This window comes from Megascapheus bottae, chromosome 3 (assembly GCF_031878675.1).
Source record: "Megascapheus bottae isolate mThoBot1 chromosome 3, mThoBot2.hap1, whole genome shotgun sequence".
NCBI lineage: Eukaryota > Metazoa > Chordata > Mammalia > Rodentia > Geomyidae > Megascapheus > Megascapheus bottae.
In genome coordinates this window covers 37,809,219-37,835,050 of record NC_143511.1, presented here as the reverse complement: position 1 = coordinate 37,835,050, position 25,832 = coordinate 37,809,219, and the positions used below count along the sequence as shown (strand labels likewise).

The 25,832-nt window shown below is 39.0% G+C and overlaps 1 protein-coding gene across 2 annotated transcripts in view; it reads left to right on the top strand.

Annotated features, from left to right (window-relative positions):
* The window catches only part of Brd10 (bromodomain containing 10), an 86,429-nt gene extending 60,915 nt beyond the window's left edge, over positions 1-25,514 (top strand). For both annotated transcript variants that reach the window (XM_090329949.1, XM_090329948.1), the window contains 3 exons: positions 15,862-15,977; positions 19,674-19,861; positions 21,242-25,514. In XM_090329949.1, the coding sequence (XP_090186075.1) occupies positions 15,862-15,977; positions 19,674-19,861; positions 21,242-24,873 (3,936 nt within the window). In that variant the 3' untranslated portion in view covers positions 24,874-25,514. The remainder of the gene's footprint in view (positions 1-15,861; positions 15,978-19,673; positions 19,862-21,241) is intronic.
* The last annotated feature ends 318 nt before the right edge of the window (positions 25,515-25,832 follow it).

Sequence of the window (25,832 nt, the reverse complement as noted above, 5' to 3'; positions counted from 1 at the left end):
GGAAATATAAACATAACTATATAGACATTTAAAAAATAATAAGTACATATGATTATATCATGTAAAAACTTACTGAAACAATTATAAAGGAATTTTAAGTGAATGCAATTAAGCTGTAATACACTGTTAAAGGAATTTAAATTTATAGCACAATAAACATCTCTCAAGTTAGACTAGAAATAGTAATGCTTTTTGAGGTTATTTGTAAAAAGTGTTTATCAACTAGGGATGATCTTTTCACTACCTTATTTCTCTCACCTCACCCCCAACACTTTTAGCAATGTCAGCAATGTCTGAAGAAGATTTGGTTGTCACAGTTGAACAGTCAGTACTAGAACGTAATTGATAAAGACCAGGAATACTGTTGTTGTAATGATTCTAAATCATGTAAGGATTTTCCCCACAGCAAAGAATTGTTTGCCCCTAAGTGTCAATTGTGTTCAGATGGAAAACCCTGAAATAATAAGCCATCTTAAAATCTGAAGATACACAGATAAATAGAAAAATATTGTCAAGTTATCTTATAAAACTTGTAGCATCAATTTGCATGGCCTCAAAATGTAATGGTATGGGGTAAAAGCCTAATATAAGGCAAATTAATTACTGTGCATTATTTTTATCCTCTAACACTTATAAAAAGACATTTTATTATAATGAGGGATTGTGGGATTTCACCCTTTTCTCTAGTTTATAGCTAGCTGTTTAAAAGTACAATCTTACTTTACTGCAGTGTAAGGAACTTTTAGGAGCATTTAGAATCCTCTGTAAGATGGCTCTGGTTACAGATACAGTTTTAATATCTAAATTATTCTTTTTTAATGTAGGCAGTGCTGTGTTTTGTTCTCTTATTGGTTATACCGAGGTTTGTCTCAGGGCCTTATGCTTGTTAAGCAGGCACTCTACCACTTGAGTTACGCTTCCAGTTCCCTGCTTTTGTGTTGGTTATTTTCAAGATAGAGTCTCACTTTATGCCAGGGCCAGCCTGATCTGTACTTCCTCATGTCACAGCTGTTATATTTTCCTATTGCTGGGATAACAGGTATGTATTATCTCCTCACCCAATCATTAGATGAGATGAAATCTCAAACTTTTGTGCCCAAATTGGCCTGGAATCATGATTCCCCTGTTATCTGCCTCCCAATTAAATAGGATTGCAGCTTGAGGCACTGTGCATGATTATACTGGGTTTTTATTTTTTGTTGTTGTTTTGTTTTGGGTTTTTTTTTTTTTTGCCAGTTTTGGGGCTTCAACTCAGGGCCTGAGCACTGTCCTTGGGCTTTCCTCAAGGCCAGCCCTCTACCACGTGAGCCACAGCACCACTTCTGGCTTTTTTCAGTGTATGTGGTACCGAGGAATTGAACCTAGAGGGTCGTGCATGCTAGGCAAGCACTCTACCACTAGGCCAAACTCCTGGGCCGAATACTGGGTTTTTAAAACTCAGGGCCTCACATTTTGTTGGGCAGGTGCTCTACAATTGAGACATATCCCAAATCCTTTTTGCTGTCCTGTTTTTCAGGTAATGTCTCATTTTTGCCAAGAACCACCTAAAACTAAGATCGTCCTATCTATAGCCTCCTGTGTGGCTATCAGGACACTCACCATTCCTCTAGACTTAGCTGTTAAAATGGCACCTCACTATTTGGGGGCTAGCTTTCAGCCTCAATGCTAACTTCCAGCTCCTGGGTAACTGGAATTATAGGAGTAAGCCACCATATCCAGCCCCAGATCATTTCTTTTTTTAATATATTTTTATTATAATTAATAGAAGGGTTACATATTTGCCAGATAGAAGGTGCATTACTTCACAAACATTGATACCCTTTCTCATGTTTTTGTCCCTATTTCCCTTCCCCCCACCTCCTCCCTTCATCTTGTTTTCCCCCTTCCTTATCCTATTTCAAATAAACAATAAACATATATACAATATATCAGATAACAAGGTAAAATACTGTAACAATATGAGATAACCAAGGGACAACAAAAGAGATGTGAAATAACAGTACAGGCCAGGAGTTTGGCCTAGTGGTTAAAGTGCTTGCCTAGCATGCATGAAGACCTGGGTTCGATTCCTTGGTACCACATATAGAAAAAAAGCTGGAAGTGGTGCTGAGGCTCAAGTGGTAGAGCTCTAGCCTTGAGAAAGTCCAAGGACAGTGCTCAGGCCCTGAGCTCAAGCCCAGGACTGGCAAAAAAAAAAGAAAAGAAAAGAAATAACAGTACATGGAGGTCCTTTCATTTAGTGTTGTACTATATGGCCTTATGTATCTAGTTTTTGCCCTATTGTAAACCTCTGCTAGGAGAGTCCAAGGTTTATGCTAATTATGACAAATGAGAGAAACCATTGAGCCTATGTTTCTTTGAGTCCAGCTTACTTCACTTAATATGATTTTTTCTAAGTCTTTATTTCCTTACAAATGCAGCCCCAGATCATTTCTTAACATTAGTTTTACTCAAGGTTTTTTATAAATTTTTGTGTATAATATTTTCTAATTCTACCTTTCTAGTAAACTAATTACTGGATAATAAAACAGAAAATAACTCAGCTGTTGGGAGGAATCAGTTTAATCACTTAAATTTTTTTCCTTTTTTGCTAGTCATAGGGCTTGAACTAAGGGCCTGAGCACTGTCCTTGGGCTTTCTCAAAGCTAGAGCTCTGCCACTTGAGCCACAGCACCACTTTCAGCTTTTTCTATGCATGTGGTAACCAAGGAGTTGAACCTGGGTCTTCATGCATAGTAGACAAACACTCTACCACAAGGCCAAATTCCAGGGCCCTTAAAGTTTCGTAAATTTGCATTTTAGAAACAAATTTTTTGTTTTGTTTTTGTTTTGTTTTGTGTTGCCAGTCTTGGGGCTTTGAACTCAGGGCCTGGGCACTGTCCTTGAGCTTTCTTAAGGATAGTGTTCTACCACTTGAGCCACAGCACCACTTCGGCTTTTTCTGTGTATGTGGTACCTGGAAATCGAACCCAGGGTTTTGTGCATACTAGGCAAGCACTCTACCACTAGGCTATGCTCCTGGCCTGAAACAACTTTTTTTTTTTTTTTTGTGGGCTGTGGAGCTTGAACTCTAGGCCTGGTCGCTGTCCCTGAGTTCCGTGGCTCAAGGCTACAGCCCTACCCCTTGAGCCACAGCAAATTGGAAGTGGCACTGTGGCTTAAGGGGTAGAGCAGTAGCTTTGGGCTGAAGAGCTCAGGAACAATGTCCAGGCCCAGAGTTCAAGCCCCACAACCAACCAAGACAAAAAAAATGCTGACTTGGAGGAATTAATTTATATAACAGGAATTTTTTGTTGATGGTTTATTTTATGATATTGGTCCTGGGGTTTGAACTCAGGACCAGGGCATTGTCCCCTAAGCTTCTTTTTTTTTTTTCCAGTTGTGGGGCTTGAACTCTGGGCCTGGGTGCTGTCCCTGCCCCTGAACTCTTTAGCTCAAGGCCACAGCCCTACTTCCCGTTTTCTAGTGGTTAATTGGAAATAAAAGTCTCAGGTCTTCAGTGTCCACGCTGGTTTTGGACCTTGAACCTCAAATCTCAGCCTCCTGAGTAGCTAGGATTATAGGCATGAGCCATCTCGCCAGGCCTGGGTTTCTTTTTGCTCAAGGCTAACATTCTATCACTTGAATCACAGGTTTTGTTTGGTTTCCTGGCTTTCTGATGGTTAATCAGACAGACATAAAAGCCCCACTTTTCTGCCCAGCCAGCCTCAAATTACATTCCACAAATCTTAGCCTCCTGAGCTAGGATTATAGGAGTGATCTACTAGTACCTGGCTACAGCTTAGGATTTTATTTTTAACTTGGGATACATTTTTAATTAATTTTTAATTTAAATCAAATTAGGAGACAAGATTTCTCAAAGAGGGGGCTGGGAGTTTGACCTAGTGGTAAGACTGGGGTTCTATTCCTAGGTACCACTTACATAGGAAAAACATTTTTTTAAAAAGATGTCTCAATTTGTTGTCCAAACAACCATCAGACTCTGTGCTCAGGTGACCCTTGCCTCAGCCCCCTGAGTAAACTAGGGCTACAGGCATGTGGTGGTACACCGAGCTTCATGTACTTGTGGGTTTTTGTTTGTTTTGTTCTGTTTGGGGGTTCTTATTTGGAGGAGGATGGAGATTGCCAGTACTTGGGGCTTGGACTCAGAGGCTAATCACTCTCGCAGCTTTTTCTCTCACAGCTGGCTGTCTTAACACTTGAGCTATACTTCAGTCTAGCTTGATTATTTACTTGCTAATTAATTGATAGAGTCTCTAGGATTTTTCTGCACAAGCTGACTTAAAACTTTGATACTCAGAGTACTTTTGAGTAGTTAGGATTGTAGGCATAAGCATCTGACACATCATATACTTTTTTTGATTTAGTTGTTTTTGTTTTTGCTAGTCCTAGGGCTTGAACTAAGGGCTTGGGTGTTGTTTCTGAGCCCCCAGAGGGACTGGGGATAGGGCTTATTGGTAGATAGCATGCATGAAGCCCCAGGTTTGATTCCTCAATACTACATAAACAAAAAAAGACCAGAAATAGCTGTGTGGCTCAAGTGGTAGTGCTTGCCTTGAGCAAAACATTCAGGGGCAATACCCAGACCCTGAGTTCAAACTCCATGATTGGGAAAAAAAAAAAAAGTTTCAGGGCTGGCTGGGAGTTTGGCCTAGTGGTAGAGTGCTTGCCTAGGATGCAGGAAGACCTGGGTTCAAGTCTTCAATACCACATACATAGAAAAGCCAGGAATGGTGCTGTGGTTCCAGTGGCAGAATGCTAGCCTTAGGTAAAAGCCCAAGGACAGTGCTCAGACCCTGAGTTCAAGCCCCAGAACTGGCAAAAAAAAAAAAAGTTTCACAGACTTTTCTGCCCCAGCTGGCTTCGAACCAGGATCCCCAGATCACAGCCTCCTGAATAGATAGGATTATGGGTGTGAGCCACCAGCACCCAGCTTATATTATAGTTCGTTATCCATTGATCAGTTGAAGGTTGATTCTGTAGCTTGGACTTGTGAATAGTGCTTTAGTAAATATGGTGGCATACATGTATCACATCCTGACTTTAAATGAAAATGGTAGTATGTGACCTACTAAATATGCATGATTTTCTTTCCCATTATTAATGAACTGCCTCACTAGCAAACAATATGATTTGGCACTCAGTTTTTCCTTCTGTACAAAACAAGAAGATACAGAAATTTGGAATGTTGTCATCATAGTGGTAATAGTATAAAGGACATTTTGTATTTTAACACTTTAAAAGATAATTGAATTATGTATTAAATATATATTCAGTATAAGATGCCTTTAGAATAAATATGCAAGTGCTTTTCTTTTTTCTATTAGTCTTCAATGAAAACTGGTGAGACTATCTTAGTAGAAAATAATAGCACATGGTACTTAAGTACTGTTTAAGTGGGAACTGGAGACATGGCTCAAATGGTAGAGTGCTACCTAGAGGAGTCCTATCTGCAGTGAAAAGACCAAGCTAGAATATAAGGTTCTAAGTTAAAGCCCTAGCACCAGCACAAAAGAGAGTCACAGACAGAAAAGAAAAGAAATACTTGCTGAATATGGTATTACCATTTCACTTAATATTGTTAATATTCTTAGACTAAGACGATGGTCATATAGTGTGACTGTGTAACTGACTTGTGTAACTGTAATCTGTCTGGGTTTTTTGCTATTGTTGTTTATTTGTTGTTGTTGTGTGGTTGTTGTTTTGTCAGTCATGAGGCTTGAACTCTGGGCCTGGGCATTGTCCCGAAGCTCTTCAGCTCAAGGCTAGCACTCTACTACTCACGCCACAGTGCCACTTCTAATAAAGATTTTTTTTTTCTCAGTTGTTGGGCTTGAAGTCAGGGCCTGGGCACAGTCCCGAAGCTCTTTTGCTCGACTAGTGCTGTACTACTTTCATTGAAAAATAAAATTATAGTATAAAATACTTAACATATTTATATATATATGTATATATATCTGAATTTAGATTATTTACAAGCTACCTTTGTACATTTCTAGTGTTTTTAAATGAAATATCTTGTACAGGATTCACCTAGCTTTTCCGAGTTAGTTGCATTTTATTTGGAAAACATAATATAGTGATACTATTGATGATAGTATATTGATAATTCTTTTCTATCACAGGATTTATATCTGTGACAAGAACCAAGGCTATAATAAAAATTGTTTTGTGAGCTGGGTGAGGTGGCTCATGCCTGTAATCCTAGCTACTCAGGAGGCTGAGATCTGAGGATCAAGGTTCAATGCCAGCCCGGGCACAAAAGGACCTGAGACTCTTATCTCCAATTACCCTCTAGAAAATGGGGGAGTGGGAGTAGGCTCAAGGGTATGGTGGCAGTCTAGAACTGAAGAGCTCAAGGACAATGCCTAGGCCCAGGGGTATGGCAGTAACCTTGAGTTGAAGAGCTCAGGGACAGCACCCAGGCAGAATTCAAGCCCCATGACCCACCAAAAAACAATGTTTTGTGATCTGTTTTTGTGCTCTTAATACCCTTTGTAGACAAAGCAGAATAGGAAAATAGCATTTTTCGTTTGTTATATATTTACTTTTTTTTTTTTTTTTTTTTTTTTTGCCAGTCCTGGGTTTGAGCTCAGGGCCTGAGCACTGTCCTTGGACTTTCTCAAGGCTAGAGCTCTACCACTTGAGCCTCAGCACCACTTCCGGCTTTTTCCTATGTATGTGGTACCGAGGAATTGAACCCAGGTCTTCATGCATGCTAGGCAAGCACTTTAACCACTAGGCCAAACTCCCGGCCTATATTTACTTTTATATTGAACTTTTCATTAAAATTGTGTGTGTGCCCATACATGCACACCACTACTGGGGCTTGAATTCAAGGTTATCGCTCTCCATCTGAGCCACACTTCTAATTTCTGCTTTTTGTTTTTTTGCCAGTCCTGGGGCTTGAACTCAGGGCCTGAGCACTGTCCTTGGGCTTTCCTCAAGGCTAGAGCTCTACCACTTGAGCCTCAGCACCACTTCTGGCTTTTTTCTTTTCTTTTCTTTTTTTTTTTTTTTTTTTTTTTTCCCCCAGTCCTGGGCTTGAGCTCAGGGCCTGAGCACTGCCCTTGGACTTTCTCAAGGCTAGAGCTCTACCACTTGAGCTCAGCACCACTTGAGGCTTTTTTCTATGTATGTAGTACCGAGGAATCAAACCTGGGTCTTCGTGCATGCTAGGCAAGCACTCTACCAGTAGGCCAAACTCCCAGCCATTCTGGCTTTTTTTCTATGTATGTGGTACCAAGGAATTGAACCCAGGTCTTCGTACATGCTAGGCAAGCACTCTACCACTAGGCCAAACTCCTAGCCCTAGTTTCTGCTTTTTAACTTGTTAATTGGATATAAGTATCTCATGGCCTTTCCTACATAGGCTGGCTTTGAACCGTGATCCTCAGATATCATTCTGAGTAGCTAGATTACTGGTGTGAGCTTCCAGTGCCTGTCACAACTAACTTTTAAATGGATAGAAAATTGTGTTAATTTTCACTAGGTGGTGATAAAAAGCTTTATTTGTTTATATGTACAGATAATGCTCTTTGTAATAAAAATATGTATTTATTTCCACATTAGTAAGAGAATTCTTTGTGTATTTCTATGTAATTTTTACTTTTTTGTGTGTCACTGCTACTTGAACTCAAGGCATAGAGTTCTTGCTTAGCTTTTTGGCTCATGTCTGCTGTTCTGCCACTTTTGCCACAGTTCCACTTATCACTTTCAGTGGCTAATTGGAGAGAAGATTGTCTGCCTGGGCTACTTTTATATTCAGATCTCAACTTCCTATGTAATTAGATTATGGGCGTGAGCCACTGATGTCTAGCATAATCTCAGCTATCTGTATAAATAATTTGATAGTTGTATAAGTGACTTTCACTAAGTATAACATACAAAATATCTAAATTTTTGTGTGTGTGTATGGAGCTTGAACTCATGGCCTAGAGCTCTTATCTAGTGTTTGTGCTTAAGCTGGTACTCTATCTTTTGAGCCAAACCTCCACTTCTGGCTTACTAGTGCTTAATTGGAGGGTTTTTTTGTTGTTGTTGTTTTTTTTAAGGAGTCTGTTAGATTTATGTGCCCCACCTGGTTTTAAACTGATTGTCAGATTCACCCTCCTGAATAGCTATGATTACAGGTATGAGCCACCAGAGCCCAGCACACAAAGCATCTAATTTATCAATTTGTAAAACATTTATCTGAAAGGGTACCTAGTAAATCTAGAATTTATTTATTTTCTTCTTTTTCTTCCTTAGGTGTCCAGTGTCCCCAGCATCAGTAGATTGCCAGCTCCCTCTCCTTGCAACACCCTTGCCAGTATTATGCTGGTGCTGTCATACCTATCCCAGATTACTGCAGCAGAGTGGAGTTGTTCTTTAGTTGGAAGGTAAGTTCCCCCACACTCATTTCACAGTCATTGATGGAGCTTTTCATTTTACAATATTGTGTAGTCTTATAAGTTTTTATATTTTTCCTTTATGATTCCTTAGGTTATTAGTATATTATTGTCAAAAACTTATAAAACTGCATAATATCATAAAGGACTTACCTTGTGGTTATAGATCAGCTCCTTTTTGTAGTAATCCCTAAAATGTTATTATAAAAAAACCCTCCATATACCATAATGGTGGCTCACGTCTGTAATCTCAGCACTAAAGAGGCTGAGGCAGGAGGATCTCAAGTTCATGGTCAACTGGGCTATATAGAAGTCCCAGGCCAGCCTGGACTAAATAATGAAAGCCTGACTCAAAAATATAAATGGCCTCCATGGTTTGGTAGTTGAGGCGTCTAATGGAAAGGGAGCTGGCAATCTGCATCTGCTGTGGACATTGGACAAGAAGCAATTAAAGGTAAGCTTCAAATTTAGACTATATTGGATAGTTTGGTTTCAGCATGTATTTTTGAAATCTATCCTTTATGTTAAACTTTGTAATTTATTGATTTTTTAAAAAGTACTACCCTTTTCTCACTAAAGTGACCTTTGGTACATACTTCAGTTATTAAATTCACAAAATACTTTGGAGCTCTCCTAGGGGGCAAAGATATATATGTAAGTGGTAGTACTGGAGTTTCAACAAGGGACCTTGCATTTGCCTTGCAAGCACTGTACCTCTTGAGTCATGTCCCTAGCCGGTTTTATTAAAAAGCATTTTTTCTAGGTGCAGTGGCTCACACCTGTGATCCTAGCTAATCTGAAGGCTGAGATCTGAGGATCAAGGTTCAAAGCCAGACCAGGCACTAAAGACCTTATCTCCAATTAATCACTAGAAAACAGGAAGTAGGGCTGTGGCTCCAGGGGTGGGGCAGTAGCCTTGAGCTGAAGAGCTCAGGGACAGCACCCAGACCCAGAGTTCAAGCCACATGACCCCCACAAAAAACAAACAAAAACTTTTTTAATTTCTGAAAATAGAATACTAACATTGAAAACAGTTCATTTCACTCCAAATTCACACACCTCTTTGTAAAAGCAGAAGTAAAATTATATGCATAATTTATATTACTCCTAAATAAGAAAATTATAATACTGCTCCACAATATGCTTTCACTAACCCATCTAACTGCAATATTAATCTTTCATTGTATTAATCAGTATAGATGAAAACTGTAAAAGTTTTTACAATTTTTATTACTCAATAGTCTTCGTATTTGAAAATAGAGTAGCTTGATTTTTTTTTCTTTTTAGCTTGTTTTAATTCACTCTTAAACTTCAAATCACTATAATTTTAATTATAATTTTAGGGGCTTTTTGTTTTGTTTTTGCCAGTCTTAGGGCTTGAACTCAGGCCTGGGTACTGTCCCTGAACCTCTTTTGCTCAAGGCTACCACTTGAGCCGCAGCACAACTTCCAGTTTTTTCTGTTTATTTGGTACTGAGAAATCAAACCCAGGGCTTCATGCATGCCAGACAAGCATTCTACCAGTAAGCCACATTCCATGCCCCTAGATTTTAGTTGTTATATAACAAGATACTTGCATGTAAATGTAAACAGTTACACAATAAAATCCATTTCTTCTTTAGAAATTGTCCTTGTGAGGACTAGCAGAGATGATATTGTATAGTAGGAGAGTAGAGTTTTGCATTTAATAGAAGTAGAATTCTAAACTCTGTTTCTTCTAAAGGAGCATAATTTTGAGGCCAACCTGAGCTACATAATGAGTTCCAGGCCTTTCTGAGCTACAGTAACACCTGTCTCAGAAAAATAAAAAATGTTCTGTTTCTGACTATAAGTACTTCCTTGTGTGACTTTAGACCATTTTGTCCAATATATATTCCCTCACTGGGTGCCAGTGGCTCACACCTGTAACCCTAGCTACTTGTGAGGCTGAGGTCTAAGGAACATGATTTGAAGCCGGCATTGGCAGATAAGAGTCTCCAATTAAACCACTATAAAGCTGGAATTGGAGCCGTGACTCAAGTGGTAAAATACTAGCCTTAAGCAAAAAAGTTCAGAGACAGTGGTCAGGCTCTGAGTTCAAGCCCCAAGAACAGCACACATACAGAAAAAATTATGCCCTAAACTTATGCTTTAAATAAGTTCATCCAAGAAGAAACATAGCAATTATTTTTCTCTTTTATATATTTATAAATAAACTTGATATGTCAGAAAAGCTATTGTTCATTTGTAGTTTATGGCCAGAGTTCCATATGTATGCGATTTTAACTGTTTTTGTATTAGACCCAGTCTTACCAACTTTAAATTGCTTTTTTATTTTTTTCTCATATATTTTTATTGTAATTAATAGAAGGGTTACATGATATTTGCCAGATAGATGGTGCATTAATTCCCATACATTGATACCCTTTCACATGTCTTGGTCCCCATTTCTCTCCCCCCAACCCCCACCCCTCATCTTGTTTTCCCCCCTTCCCTATCTAATTTCAAATAACCAAATACAAATATGTCTGATATATCAGGTAACAAAGTGAGATACTGTAACAATATGAGATACCCAAGGGACAGCAAAGGAGATGAGGGATAACATACTACATTAAGGACAACAATCATTCGTTATATGGCTTTTGTTTCAATATCCTGGAGGTCTTTTCAATTAGCTTCATACTATATGGCCTTATGTATCAAGGCTTTGCTCTGTTGCAGATCTCTGCTAGTAGAGCCCAAGGTTTCTACTGATTATGACAAATGAGGGAAACCATTGAGCCTAAGTTCCTTTGAGTCTGGCTTACTTCACTTAATATGATTTTTTCTAAGTCTTTCCATTTCCTAACAAATGGGTCGATGTCATTCTTTCTGACAGCAGCATAGAATTCCATTGTGTACAAATACCACAACTTGTTGATCCACTCATCAACTGAGGGACATCTAGGTTGGTTCCATATCTTTGCTATGGTGAATAATGCTGCAATGAACATTGTTGTGCTAGTGGATTTAGTATGCCCTAGATTCTGGATGGTTGGGTAAATGCCAAGTAGTGGAATTGCTGGGTCATAGGGGAGTTCTATGTTTAGTCATTTGAGGCACTGTCACACTGCTTTCCATAGTGGTTGAATGAGTTTGCACTCCCACCAACAGTATAGTAGTGATCCCTCCTGGCCACATCCCCTCCATCTGTTGTTATTAGTTTTCTTGATCATAACTTTCTAATAACTGTTTTTTGTAGGTCATGGGGCTTGGACTCGGGGCCTGGGTGCTGTTCCTTATCTGTTTTGCTTAAGGGTAGCACTCTTCCATTTTGAACCACATCTCCACAGCTCTTACTTGGGCATAAGTGTCTCATGGGCTTTCCTGCCCAGGCTGGCTTTGAAGTACAGTCCTCACATCTAATCTCCCTGAGTAGCTAGGATAACAGGCATGAGCCACGAGCATCCAGCTTAATAGCTATTTTTATCTTTGCATTGGTTCCATTATATACTATGAAACTATTAAATGATCATGGAGTAGAAAGGGACATTTTCTTTTTTTTCTTTTTTTTCTTTTTTTGTGGGTCATGAGGCTTGAACTGAGCCTGGGTGCTGTCCCTGAGCTCTTCAGCTCAAGGCTACCACCCTACCCTTGAGCCAAGCCCCACTTCCCATTTTCTAGAGTTTTATTGGAGATAAGGATCTCAGGTCCTTTCGTGCCCGGGCTGGCATTGAACCTTGATCTCTACTTACCTCCAGTTATCTCCAATTACCTCTAGAAAATGGGAAGTGGAGCTTGGCTCAAGGGTAGGATGGTAGCCTTGAGCTGAAGTGCTCAGGGACAGCACCCAGGCCCAGAGTTCAAGCCCAATGACCCACAAAAAAAATAAAATAAAAAATAAAAAAGTTATGGTTCCAAGGCAAGAAAAGCAAAAAAAAAGATACTTTAAGGCCCCTTCTTTTTCCCTAAACAATTACAAAAAAGCTGAGCATGGTGGCACAACCCCTGTAGTCCAAACCATGGCAGAAAGCACAAATGAAAAGCTGTCTGTTCTAGCCAGAGCAAAACTAACATGGCTCCAATGAGAGAGCACCTGGTTAAGCACAGAGTCTTGAGTTTAAACAAGCCAGGCACCATTGCTCATCCCTATTCTCTTAGTTACTTAGCAGGCTGAGATCTGAGAATCTCAGTTCAAAGCCAGCCCGGGCACCTTGAGACTCTGATCTCCAATTAACCACTAGAAAACTGGAAGTGGTACTATGGCTCAATGGGTAGGGTGGTAGCCTTGAGCTGAAGAGCTTGGGGACAGCACCCAGGCCCAGAGTAGCACCCAGGCCCAGAGTTCAAGTCCTACAACCAACAAAAAGAAAAAAGAAAAAATGAGCAAATATTAGAATTTTAGAGGTGGAAGTGGATCTTTTTTTGGGAGGGAGAGGGGGTGCTGGGGTCCTGGGGCTTGAACTCTGTCTGGGTACTGTTCCTGAACTCCTAGTTCAAGGCTACCACCCTACCCCTTGAGCCAAGCCCCATTTCCCGTTTTCTTGAGGTTAATTGGAGATGAGTCTCAGGTCCTATTGTGCCCGGCTGGCTTTGAACCTTGATCCTCAGGTGTCAGCCTCCTGAGTAGCTAGGATTACAGGCATGAGCCACCGCACCAGCTAATATTCTACCTTTTTTTTTTTTTTTTTTGGTCTGTCGTGGGGCTTGAACTCTGGGCCTTAGCGCTGTCCCTGAGCTCTTCAGCTCAAGGCTAAAGCCCTACTACTCCTTGAGCCACAGCACCACAAGAGGTGGAAGTGAGAAGTGATCTTAAAATTCAAGATGTCAGCCAGGCATGGCTCTAGGCACGCTAGGCGTGCTAGGCAATCACTCTACCACTAGGCTATGCTCCCAGCTCTTAAGAGATTCTTATCTACAATTCTTCTCAAAAAGACAGCAATGGAGTTGTGGCTCAAGTGATGGAGTATTGTCCTTGAGCAAAAAAGCTCAGGGACAGGGTCCAGGCCCTGAGTTCAAGCCATAGGACTGAAAAAAATAATAAGAAATAGAAGTACCATCTCATAAATTTTCTTTCAGAAAAATAAACTTTTAAGGTATAACTCATTGTTAAGCTGAGTCCTGTGTTTATTTCTACAACACAAAGAAAGCTCGTTTTAGGTTAATAAAACAAAAATCAATTTTCTTTCTTTTTTTTTTTTTTTGCTAGTCCTGGGCTTGAGTTCAGGGCCTGAGCACTGTCCTTGGACTTCCTCAAGGCTAGAGCTCTACTACTTGAGTCTCAGCATCACTTCTGGCTATTTCTATGTATGTGGTACCAAGAAATCAAACCCGGGTGTTCGTGCACGCTAAGCAAGTGCTCTACCACTAGGCCAACCTCCGACTCTAATTTTTTTCTTCTGTGATTTGTCATTCCACTAAGACCCAAGAATTTGTAAGTGTAGGTGTCATATCCATTATAAGCATGTGAATGTATACTCTCACATGTTGGTTGTGGGGCTTAACCTCTGAGCCTTGGTGCTATCCCTGAGTTCTTTATCTCAAGGCTAGTGCTCTACTACTTGAACTACAGCACCACCTCCATCTTCTGGTGTTTAATTGGAGATAAGAGTCTTACAATGCCCTAGCTGGCTTTGAACCTTGATCCTCAGATCTCAACATCCTGAGTAGAATTACAGGCATGAGACACCAGTGCCCGGCTAATTGAAGGTTTTATATACATAAAAGGGAACTTCATTTAAAATACATTTAGAATAAGCTTTTTGCTCAACACAGCAATTTTTCTGCCTCACTTTTACAGATATGAACAGATTGACTCCCTTAACCATTGTTCATAGGATGAACTCTAATTCTATGCATGTTAAATGTGATCCATCACATACATAATTGTGTGTCTTTTGTTAAAACAGTATATTTAGATTGTATGGTATGTGAACTGCATCTCAAAGCTTTCACAAAATATACAACATGGTGATGTAATAGTAAAGTAGATGACAGTAATGATATATGTACATTGATATTGTAAGGAAGGAAACAAGGGTTGACATAAGCTGCTATGAATTTGTTCTTTCCTTATTCAGATAATTTTATGTATATTGGTGACATAGAGCTTTACTAGAAGTTTATTAAACACATCATACTGGGTTTATGTAATATTTTTAAAAGGTAACAATATAATTCTGAGAGCTTGAACTTTAGAATCAAGTTATGGACCTTATACAAGTTCAAATCTTTCTGAGTCTTCCAAAAGGCAGTACACACACCTCAGGGGTTCTCATAAATGCCAGGCAGGGAGAGAGAAAGATGTAAAATACCGAGGATAACACAGCAAATGGAAGAGGCATCAGAAATAATTATTAGTATAGTATTGTAATTTTTTAAACAATTGAATATTTTGATTGCTTTTCTGTGCTATAAGCTATTAAAATTAGAATATCTTCGGCAATTTCTAATGTTTCTATCTTTTCTAAGGAGGACTGATTTTTAGGGATAAAAACCTAGCTTTTCTTATCTTTTTCCTTACTCTTTGGGAAAATTACAAAAACTTCCTAAATGAGCTTATTGGATGAGTTTATGTAAGTGTACTTTGCTTATTTGATGAGTTCATGTAAATGTATTTTATGGCATTTGGGTTCATTTGTCAATGGGAATCAATATCAGAGATCTTTGCATGTATGCGATTACCAATTAAAATTTTTCTTTTTTTTTTTTTTTTTGTCAGTATAGGGCTCTACTCTGGGCCTAGGTGTTGTCCCTGAGCACTTCAGCTCAAGGCTAGCACTCTACCAATTGAGCCACAGCGCCACTTCCATAAAATTTTAATTATGACATAATTAAACATTTAAATATTTGTCACTTGTTTGGATAAAATGAGTTTCAGATTTCTCCTATAGAACTGGAAATTGTTAAATGTGTAAGATTTACTTTGAGGTGCTAGTGGCTTCTGCTTATAATCCTAGCTACTCAGGAGGCCACTTGCTGTAGACTGAGGTTCAAAGCCAGCCTGGACAGGAAAATTTGCTAAACTTTTAATCTTCAGTTAACCACTAGAAAGCCATAAGTGGAACTGTGTCTAAAGATGTAGAACGTTACCCTCAATCACGAAAGCTCGGGACAGTGCTTAGTTCAAGTGCCTGAGTTCAGGAACCAGGACCAGCACCAAAATAAATAAGATTTATTTCTCCCCTTTCTGCAAGCATATATGGAAGAATTATTTTAATTGGTTATTGGCATGTTACCTTTTTCTCCCCAGGCCTAGGCCTTGAACTCAGGGCCTGAGCACTGTCCTTGGGCTCTTTCCATGTTAATGCTCTACCACTTTAGCCACAGCACCACTTCCAGCTTTTTCTATGTATGTGGTACTGAGGAATCGAACCCTGGGCTTCATGTATACTAGGCAGGCACTCTACCACTAGTCCACACTCCCAGCCTGGCACTTTACTTTTTTGCTTAGCAGATAAAGCTTGATGTTGACTTAGGTGGAATTTATTTTAAAATGTTGTGTTTCTAGGGCAAATGGTATCATCGGAGGCAAGCTGTGAAAGAATTGCATAGTACATTGATACGGCTTTTAAATGAACTATTACCATGGGAACCAAAGTTAATGAAGGCTTTTCAGAGAAACAGGTAATTAAAGCTTTATGATCTGTTTTACTTATTTTAGGACTCATAATTAATGGTTTGTAATTTAGTAGATATTTCTGAGTGCTTACTGTGTACAAGACACTTCCCCAAACCATGAGAAAACAGTGTTGATTAAACTAAGCCTCAGTTCTGTGACTTACATTCTAATGGAAAAAACATACAAACTCAAATGTGATAAAGGCTGAAGGAAAAGGAAATAACTGTCTTGAAGAGAATTAAGATTACTCTTGATAAAAATAATAGAGATAGCCCTGTGGATAATCTGAGGGAAGCAGAGAGACTAGAAAGTGAGTAGTCTCTGTAAAGTTGAGATACCTGATTTTTTTTTTTTTTTAGAGAAATGCAGAGAGGCAAATTAACCCAAAGCAGGGTGAATGATGAGTGAGACAGGCAAGAATCACAGAGGTAAAATGAAAGCTATTCAGGTCACATAGGACTTTAAAAACTGGCTTCACACTGAGTGATACTGAAAACTTTTACATAGAAAAGGGGTGTAATCTTTATCTTTTCATTGTTGTTTGTTTATTCACAGAGCAGGGTATTCAACCTAGGAGTTTGCACATGCTAGACAAACATTTCTCCCACTGAGCTACATCCCCAGTACTTATGTGTTAAAGCACTCACTCTAGCTATTGTGTCATAGTGTTATAGTGTAAAATATAGTTTACCTATTGTTTTTAGTTTAAGAGTCCACATTAGTAATACCTTTTAGTGATGCACATATTTAGAAGTATTTAGCTTAGCTAGATATAAATACAAATGACGATTGGCCCAGCAATATGCACCTGTTACCCAGTTATGTGGGAAATGTATTCAAATACAGTCCAGGCCAGCCTGGGCAAAATTTGAGCTCTATTCAAAAAAGCAAATGGAATTAGAGACATTACTTAAGCACTGTCTGGAGGCATATATAGCACCTTAACCTCACAAGCACAAGATCCTGAGTTCAAAACCTAGTGTCATAAAAAAAGGAGTACCTAGTAATTGAAAGGAGAGCTCCATGCTTTCCCTACATAAACACCTCTCCTTGTTACCTCATAGCACTCCACACTACATAAATGCCTCTCTTTACTTTATAGATTGAATCTCACAGCTACTCTTCGCTAGCTCCTTGCAGCACCTCACAGCCCTGCAAAATCTCCAAGCAGCCATAAAACTAGTTACCTAACACTTTTTGAATATCGGAATGCCACACAAACTATGAAGTGAATACTGTCCCAATCCCTATTCTATAAGTAAATTGATATTCCAGAAAGATTAAGAGTTTTCCTGAAGTCTTACAAGTAGTAAATTTCAGAAGTTCTTAAACTCTGGTATGCACAAATAAGAATTTATAGCAAAATAAATTGGAAAGTGTATGTTCAGATTTGGGGGCAGAGCGGGAGAGGGGGTGGACAAGGAGGATGCCAGTCTCTTAGGGGCTTTTTTGTTTTCTCTTTTTCTCAAGGCTAACAGTCTACCATTTGAGCCACAGCTCCACTTCCAGCTTTTTTGGTGGTTAATTGAAGATAAGAGTTTCATAGACTTTGCTTCCTGGGTGGGCTTCAAACTGCAATCCTCAGATCTTAGCCTCCTGAGGAGCTAGGGTTACAGGCATGAGCCACCAATGCCTTACTGTTCAGAGTTTTTTTTAAACAGACAAATGGTAAAATTTAGGTAAAATAAAAACTTAGTTGAAAGCATGTATGGTCTAATAATTTAGAAATGTTTCCATCTTTCCATAGTTTCTCAGAAACATTGCTAAGGTTTCCTATGAAAGTTATAAAGACTGATTATCTTTTAGCTTTGCTAGACTTAATTAAATCTGTTTCTAGTAAGACCCATAGGTGTATTTTTCACAGGATTAAATGATGAATATATCCATAACAATCTGTTTACTGCTTAGATAATATTGTTGCTTAAAATTTCTTGATTAACCTTTTAAAAATGATCTTGTAAACTGCTAAATAACAATTTTTAAAATGTTAAAAGACTATCTCGAATCCATTAGTCAATGAAGCTACAAAAAAGTACCTTTCTCTCACTTAATAAGTCTAGTAACCTTTAGAAAGACAAAACAAGTAATGTGTCCAAACTTTATTTAGAAATTTGCAGATAGTGGGCCAGGAGTTTGGCCTAGTGGTAGAGTGCTTGCCTAGCACAAAGACTCAGGTTCGATTCCTTGTACCACATACATAGAAAAAAGCCAGTAGGGTGCTGAGGCTTAAGTGGTAGAGCTCTAGCCTTGAGAAAGTCCAAGGACAATGCTCAGGCCCTGAGTTCAAGTCCAGGACTGGCAAGAAGAAGAAGAAGAAGAAGAAGAAGAAGAAGAAGAAGAAGAAGAAGAAGAAGAAGAAGAAGAGGAAGAGGAAGAGGAAGAGGAAGAGGAAGAGGAAGAGGAAGAGGAAGAGGAGGAGGAGGAGGAGGAGGAGGAGGAGGAGGAGGAGGAGGAGGAGGAGGAGGAAGAAATTTGTAGATAGTAATATTTTATATTTCTTACATGAATACCCTAGGATTTACCTTCTTGATCACTGGCAAGACTAAACTAATAAGCATCTTAGTACACTTATGATTAAAACCAGCAGGGTGGCTCATGCCTGTAATCCTACTATTCAGGATCCTGAGATCTAAGGATCATGGTTCAGAGGCAAACCCAACCCAATAGTCTGAGACTTTTTTTTTTGCCAGTCCTAGGCTTAAGCTCAGGGCCTGATCACTGTCCTTGGATTTTTCTCAAGGCTAGAACTCTACCACTTGAGCCTCAGCACCACTTCTGGCTTTTTTTTCTAAGTATGTGGTACCAAGGAATCGAACCCGGGTCTTCATGCATGCTAGGCAAGCACTCTACCACTAGGCCAAACTCCCGGCCCCAGTTAGTGAGACTTTTCTCTCCAATTAACCACCAGAAAACATAAGTGGCACTATTGCTCAAGTGGTAGAACTGTAGCTTTGAGCTGAAGATCTCAGAGACAACACTCAGGCCCAGCGTTCAAACCCACAATTGATAAAATAAATAAATAAATAAAAACAAAGCTGTGTATATACGGTCACACATGCCACTAATCTTAGCACTCTAAGAGAAAAGACAGAAGGATAACCACTTCAAGACCAGCCTTAGCCTCATACCTAATTCATACCTATAATTTCACTACTCAGGAAGTAGTCACAGTTTGAAGCCAGCCTAGGCAAAAAGTTAATAAGACACCACCTCATTAATAAGTCAAGCGTGATACTACACATCTGTCTTCTCATCTACACTGAAGGCTATGAGTAAGAGGTTCAGTCTAAACACAAGAAAAAAATGCAAACAAAAGAGGGTAAGATGTGGTAGAGTGCCTGTCTCACAAGTGTAAGACACATCATTCAAACCAGAGTACCACCAAAAGAGTTAAAAACAAAAATTAGCTTGGTGTCAGGGGCTTATATCTAAATCCCAGCTATTCAAGAGGATGAGAACCAAAAGATCATGGCTGAAGTCAGCCTGGGCCAAAAGTTTGTGAAATTCCTTCTCCAAAATAATCATAAAATAAGTAAATAAGTAACACATATATACATATATGCATATAAAATATTTTAAAGCCAAAAAAGCTGAAACCATAATTTTAGTAACAGTTGAAAGCATTTGAATCTTGAATTTAAAATGTTAAAAGGGAGTTTAATACATATGTATTATTAGTTATATTGAGTATTCTATTTCAGGAACCGCCTAAAGAAAGACTATGATGATTTCAGAAGACAGCCAGATCATGATAAATTTTCTCGAGAGCTGTGGACTACTGAAGACTGTGAAGGAGATCCTGGGAAAGAATCTCCTAAAGTAGAAATCAGTAGGTCTGTAGACTCAACAGAACCTCTAGATATGTTGGAAAAAGATCACTTTGATTCAGGTAGGCATTAAAACTTTGTAAAAAAAGAAATACTTAAGTGCACAGAAATAGCTTTTTGTTGTTGTTGTCGTGGAGGCAAAAGATAATCTGGTTGGAGAAATTTGATATATTTTAAAGAAGTACTGTCCATGTCCTTATGAGAAATTTTATGGGAGACACATATTTCTAGGATTTTCTGGAGCCTCGGCTAACTTGAAACTATAGGAATGTCATTGCTCAAGGTTATTGCTCATACAAACTTAATTTGTTACCACTTTGAAATTATTTCATTCTTTTTGTTATTACTAGTTTTGAAGTCCTAATTCTGAAGTCTGAAATTTGGAAAGTCTCCAATCCTGTGAAGTTTGTCATTTTTTAAATGACCAAGACTGGTGGTCTAATGAGACCAGAGGAAATACAACATTTTGTTAAGGATAGATGTCTGGGTCAGACTACATGTAATTCATTTTTCCTCATCTAGTTATCCCATAAATATAGCTTAATATAGCAACAGTTTGTATTGCTTTAATGAATTATAAAAAAGTAACTTTTTATCAACTCAGTTTGTTAACATATAATCACAGATTTTTTTTTACTAGAAGGCTAAACATTAGAAAAAGACATTTTTCATTCTTCAGAGTCTCTAAAACAGAATAGAATGAACTTTCTCTTTTCCTCTCTCCTTTTCTTTCCCCTTCTTTCCCTTCCTCCTACTCCTTCTTCCTCTCCCTTTCCCCTCTCCCTATCCTTCCATCTTTCTCTTAATTAGGACTTGAATTCAAGACCTTCTGCTCTCATTAACTTGCTCATTCACTGCTGTTTTTCTACCACTTGAGCCACACCTCCAGCCAGAACTGTTTTTGGTGTCAAGATGTTCCTATGATTAAACTCTAAGCCCTACATGTTAGCTTTAAGTATCTTTTTAAAATAAAAAGTTTTCTTTTGCATTTACATTGGGAACAAACTTAGAAAATAATCTGTTGCTCTAGTCAAAGATCACTTTACTTTTTTTTTTTTTTTTTTGGTCTATCAGTTGTGGGGCTTGAACTTTGGTCTTAAGTTCTGTTCCTAAGCTCTTCAGCTCAAGGCTAGCTCTCTACCACTTGAGCCATAGCACCACTTCCAGTTTTCTGGTGGTTAATTGGAGATAAGAGTCTCATGGACTTCAGTGCCTGGGCTTGCTTTGAACCGTGATCCTCAGATCTCAGCCTCCTGAGTAGCTAAGGCATGAGCCACCACTTTACTTTTATCTTCATAGGTGATGCTGAAGTTTTTGAGTCACCAAACAGTAAACTTCTTGATTCATTGATTGGTCAAAGATTGACTTTTGGTTTTATTATTGGTATTATTACTATTCAGCTAGTGTTTTCTGTAAACAAATGCTTGTTTTGTAATTTTCAGATGATATGAAATTGTCAGAAATTGATTTTCCTATGGCTAGAAGCAAACTGTTGAAAAAGGAATTGCCTTCTAAAGATGTGCTGAGGACACTACCTAAAACACTTAAACGACAGTCCAAACAAACTAATTATCTGGATGATAGCACAAAAGAGCTTTCCCCAAGGAAGAAGGTAAAGTTAAGCACAAGTGAGACAACAGTTGAAAATTTAGAAGGTGATATGCAGATTGATGGCATGAATGAATCAAAGCAAACAGAGATACTATTTCCAGAGTCACTTGCCTCAGCAGATTCAGTACCAATGTCTACTCTCCAAAAAGGGACCAAACCTATTCAAGCCTTGCTCGCAAAGAATATTGGGAACAAAGTGACCTTAACAAATCAACTGCCCCCTTCTACAGGTAGAAGTGCTCCTGCTATGGAAAAGCTAGCTGTATCTCCTCCAGAAGCAAGCCCCATGAAGCCAGCATTGAACTGCCTACCCAGTACAAAAACTCCTTTACAGATGGTATACAAAATGCCCTGTGGTCAGTGGTTGCCCATAGATCTTCACAATAGCTCTGTGAAAATTCAGATGCAACCTGTGGTGGATCCTAAAACAGGAGAAAAAATCATGCAACAGGTTCTTATTTTGCCTAAGAATTTTGTGATTCAGCACAAGGAAGGAAAAGCAGTTGCAAAAGAAATATCACCACTTCAACAAAAAGGTACAGAACAACATTACCCAACTTTTCCACCAACAGCAAGTATAAACTGTTCTTCAGCGTCAGTTCTTGTCACCTCACCAGGAACAGTTTCTGCCCAACTACCAAACACGGTTTTTAGCAAGATAATCACACCTTCATCAAATAGTAGTAGTGCTAGACCACAGCCTTTGTCACCTAAAACCTCTGTAAGTAATTTATTAACAACACCAGTTAAAACTAGCCAGAGTGAGGCAGGAAAAGTCAAGAATGCAGTTTCAGCAGCCACATTCCCCCAGCCTGTTGTCTCACCTACGATTTCCTCAGCAGTTCAACCTCTATTATCAGCAACAACACTAAGTGGATCTACAAATCCTAGTAATCCCCTCACCTGTTTTGCACAACAAACTACTGACTCTACTGAAGCAAAGCAGGAACTGAAAACTGTGTGCATAAGAGATTCACAGTCAATTCTTGTTAGGACACGAGGTGGGAACACTGGAGTTGTAAAAGTACAGACCAATCCAGATCAAAGTTCACCCAACAGCTTATCTTCAGGCTCAGTTTTCACATTTGCTCCTCAACTTCAGGCATTTCTGGTGCCAAAATCAAGTTCATCATCTGTTTTTTCACAAATAGCTGGAATTACTACTACATCAAGTCTCCCACATTGCAGCCAAACACCCACTTCTGTTTCTATTTCTTGTGGCTCTAATCCTTCTCCGGGAAAAAACCTCAAACCTTTACTAGGCCAGTCCTCCAGCAGTGCTAGTTTGACAGATAAAACTTCACACATACCCTCTTCTCCCTTGAAGTCATCCTCTGTTTCTTCCAGCACTCTTCCACCATCAATCACAAATAGTGCAGTTAGTGTCATTAATGTACCAGCAGGAAATTTTGGTCAAACTAATGCAAATGTTATTCGTACTCCAACTAAACAGCAGCAAGTAGATTATATCCCAAAAAGTTACCCTGTTACAAGGTCAGAAGCAACAGCAGCAATGAATGGGGACGGGATCAGTGGGACTCCAGTTCAGAAACTTATGCTGGTATCAGCTCCATCTGTTATTCCCTCTAGCAATGGAACTTCAGTTAATGTGGAACCTGTGCCAACCTCTACAGGCGTTTCAACTCAGAAATTAGTTTTTATTAATACTCCAGTTCCCAGCGTTACTTCAGCCTCAACTATTGTTGCAGAGCCACTTAAACAAACTCTTTCTCCCCACTTGAATAAAACATACATTAAGACTCCAGAGCAACCCCAAATAGTACTAATTCCATCTTCAGTGGGAACACCGTTAAAAATAAATTCTTCCCCAACTGTGTCTCAAATAAAAGATGTGAAAATTGGACTAAACATAGGTCAAGCAATTGTAAATCCTTCAGGCAGTGTACCACCTATACCATCAATTAGTATATTGCAAAGTGTAACGCAGAAAGGAGAAGAGAAAAGCAGCAAGGGCTATGTGTTGCCACTGTCAACAACTGGTAATTCAGTTTCATTAAGCTCAAATCTTGTGGGTCAAAATATTCCTGCTGTCAATGAATCAGTGGTTTCTGCAGCTAAAGCAGTCAACATGTTTTCAGTTTCTGGGGCAAATGTTTCTTTGGGTTCCATTTCAGTGACTTCATCCTCTGCTGCAGTTGGAACACAGCCTCCTGTATTAGTCAGTGGAAATGATACCTCTTCAAGAATTATGCCTATTTTGTCAAATAGACTTTCCACATCAAATCTCGGAAACACTGTGGCTATATCAACTGTGAAAACAGGACATCTTGCATCCTCCGTTCTTATTTCAACTACACAACCTGCATTGACTCCGAAGGGTTTGACATCAGCTTTGCAGATCCCTGTTACTGTCGCCTTGCCCACGCCTGTGACTACATCTTCAAAAGTAGTCAGCACAGTTCCACAATCCACAACAGCACCCGGAACCACAAATCCTGTATCTCTTTCTAAAAGACAGTCCCGGACTTCTCTCCCATTTCAGTCACCAGGGATTTCAACTACAGTGCCAACAAATGGAAACACAAATAAACCTCAAAGTGAAGTGTCCACACTTTCACCAAGTCCAGGTAGAATCGTTAATATTTCCAATTTTACTTCTCTGCCAAACCACCAGATGTCCCCTGCTTCAGTAAAGTCAATCCCTAGTTTCAGTTGTTCTCCAAGTGGCTCTGTTGTTCACACTGCTACACCACCACCAAATGTAACAAGTCTGGTAGGGGGTGCCTTCAGTGAACCCTGTATTCAGCAAAAAATAGTTATCAATACCAGTACACCTTTGGCACCTGGTACTCAGATCATGATTAATGGAGCCCGGTTTATTGTCCCACCACAAGGTCTTGGAGCTGGCAGCCATGTTCTCCTTATATCTACTAACCCAAAATATGGGCCTCCCCTGGTTCTAAACAGTGGCCATGGCTTGCAGGCTGTACCAGTAGATAACCCTGCCCAGAAGGTAACAGTAGGATCAAACCATTCTTTAGGTGGGCAACCTGTAAAACATTCTCTGAGAAGCTCTACAAAAATTATAAACTCTCTTGGGAATGCGAGTTCTCTTCCCACAGTACATACAACACCACAAATTGTAAACACAACTGCTAAAATTTCTATTCCACCTCCTGTACCAGCAGTGTCGTTGACGTCAGTGATTAAGTCTCCTCCAGCTACTCTTTTGGCTAAGACATCGTTGATGTCTGCCATTTCCTCTAGTAACCCTCCACTGCCAAGTAGCACTTCGGTACTGCCTTTGGACACATCTGTCAAAAAGTTGTTGGTTAGCCCCGAAGGAGCCATTTTAAATACCATAAATACTCCAGCCTCTAAGGTTTCTTCACTGTCTCCATCTCTCTCCCAAATTGTTGTATCTGCCAGTCGCAATCCTGCCTCTGTCTTCCCTGCTTTTCAATCATCTGGTTTAGAGAAACCTGACACAGCTGCATCTTGAATTTAGACTAAACGAGCCAGTTTTTAAATATTGGGGCATTGTTTTAACTCCCTTAAAAAATTTTAACTGTTTATTATACTGTTGAAGACATACTATATACATAGTTGAGAGAGAGAGAGAGTGTGTGTGTGTGTGTGTGTCATTAGCTTGCAGCAAGATTTACTTTTTTTAGGGAGGAAAAGTGTATACCATTTCACTCATTGACAAGAGGATGTTTTTCAGAAGTTCTTTGTTTAAATATATGGTCAAGATTTACTTGTCTGTATAAAAATTGAACAAAGTTAAATTTGACTAGAGTAAGCTAGCCTTTTGCACACTTAAATCGGCATTTCTTTTTGGATTTGAACTATTTCAGCATATTGATGATATAGTTTTCTGTGTCATTAGTGAAATCTTATTTTTGTTTCTGTACAAAGAATATATATTTATGCATTGTGAAAATGCAGCCCATGGTGTAAAATTGTATATATTCCTAAATCCCTAACGAGCTGTACTAAATATATGTACAAAGAACTATGCTGTCTTATTTATGTTTTGTTTACATAATGTATAGTTTTTTAAGTATTTTAGTAATTTTGGACCAGTGAACTGTTAGCCACAATGCAGAAGGGATCTGCCTGTAATAAACTTGAGTTGCTGTATTTCTTTGTTTGAATTTGCCATTTTTAAAAAGGGTTTTCGTTTTGTGGAAAAAACTACATGATATAATGAAGATGGGCCGTTTTTAAAAAAGAAAAAAAGTGTTAAGACTAGGGAATTTGTATTAATAATAGCATTTGTGTAAGATTTTACAACTTAGAACATTTACTTTAATAAAATAACATTTGATTTTCACATTGCTCTTGAGGAATTAAGTGCTATCCAGCTAATCAATGGTAGAGCCAGTATTTGGGCTTATTACTCCAAAATTTTTTCTTTGGTTTTACATCTATTATTTTTTTTTTGCCAGTCCTGGGCTT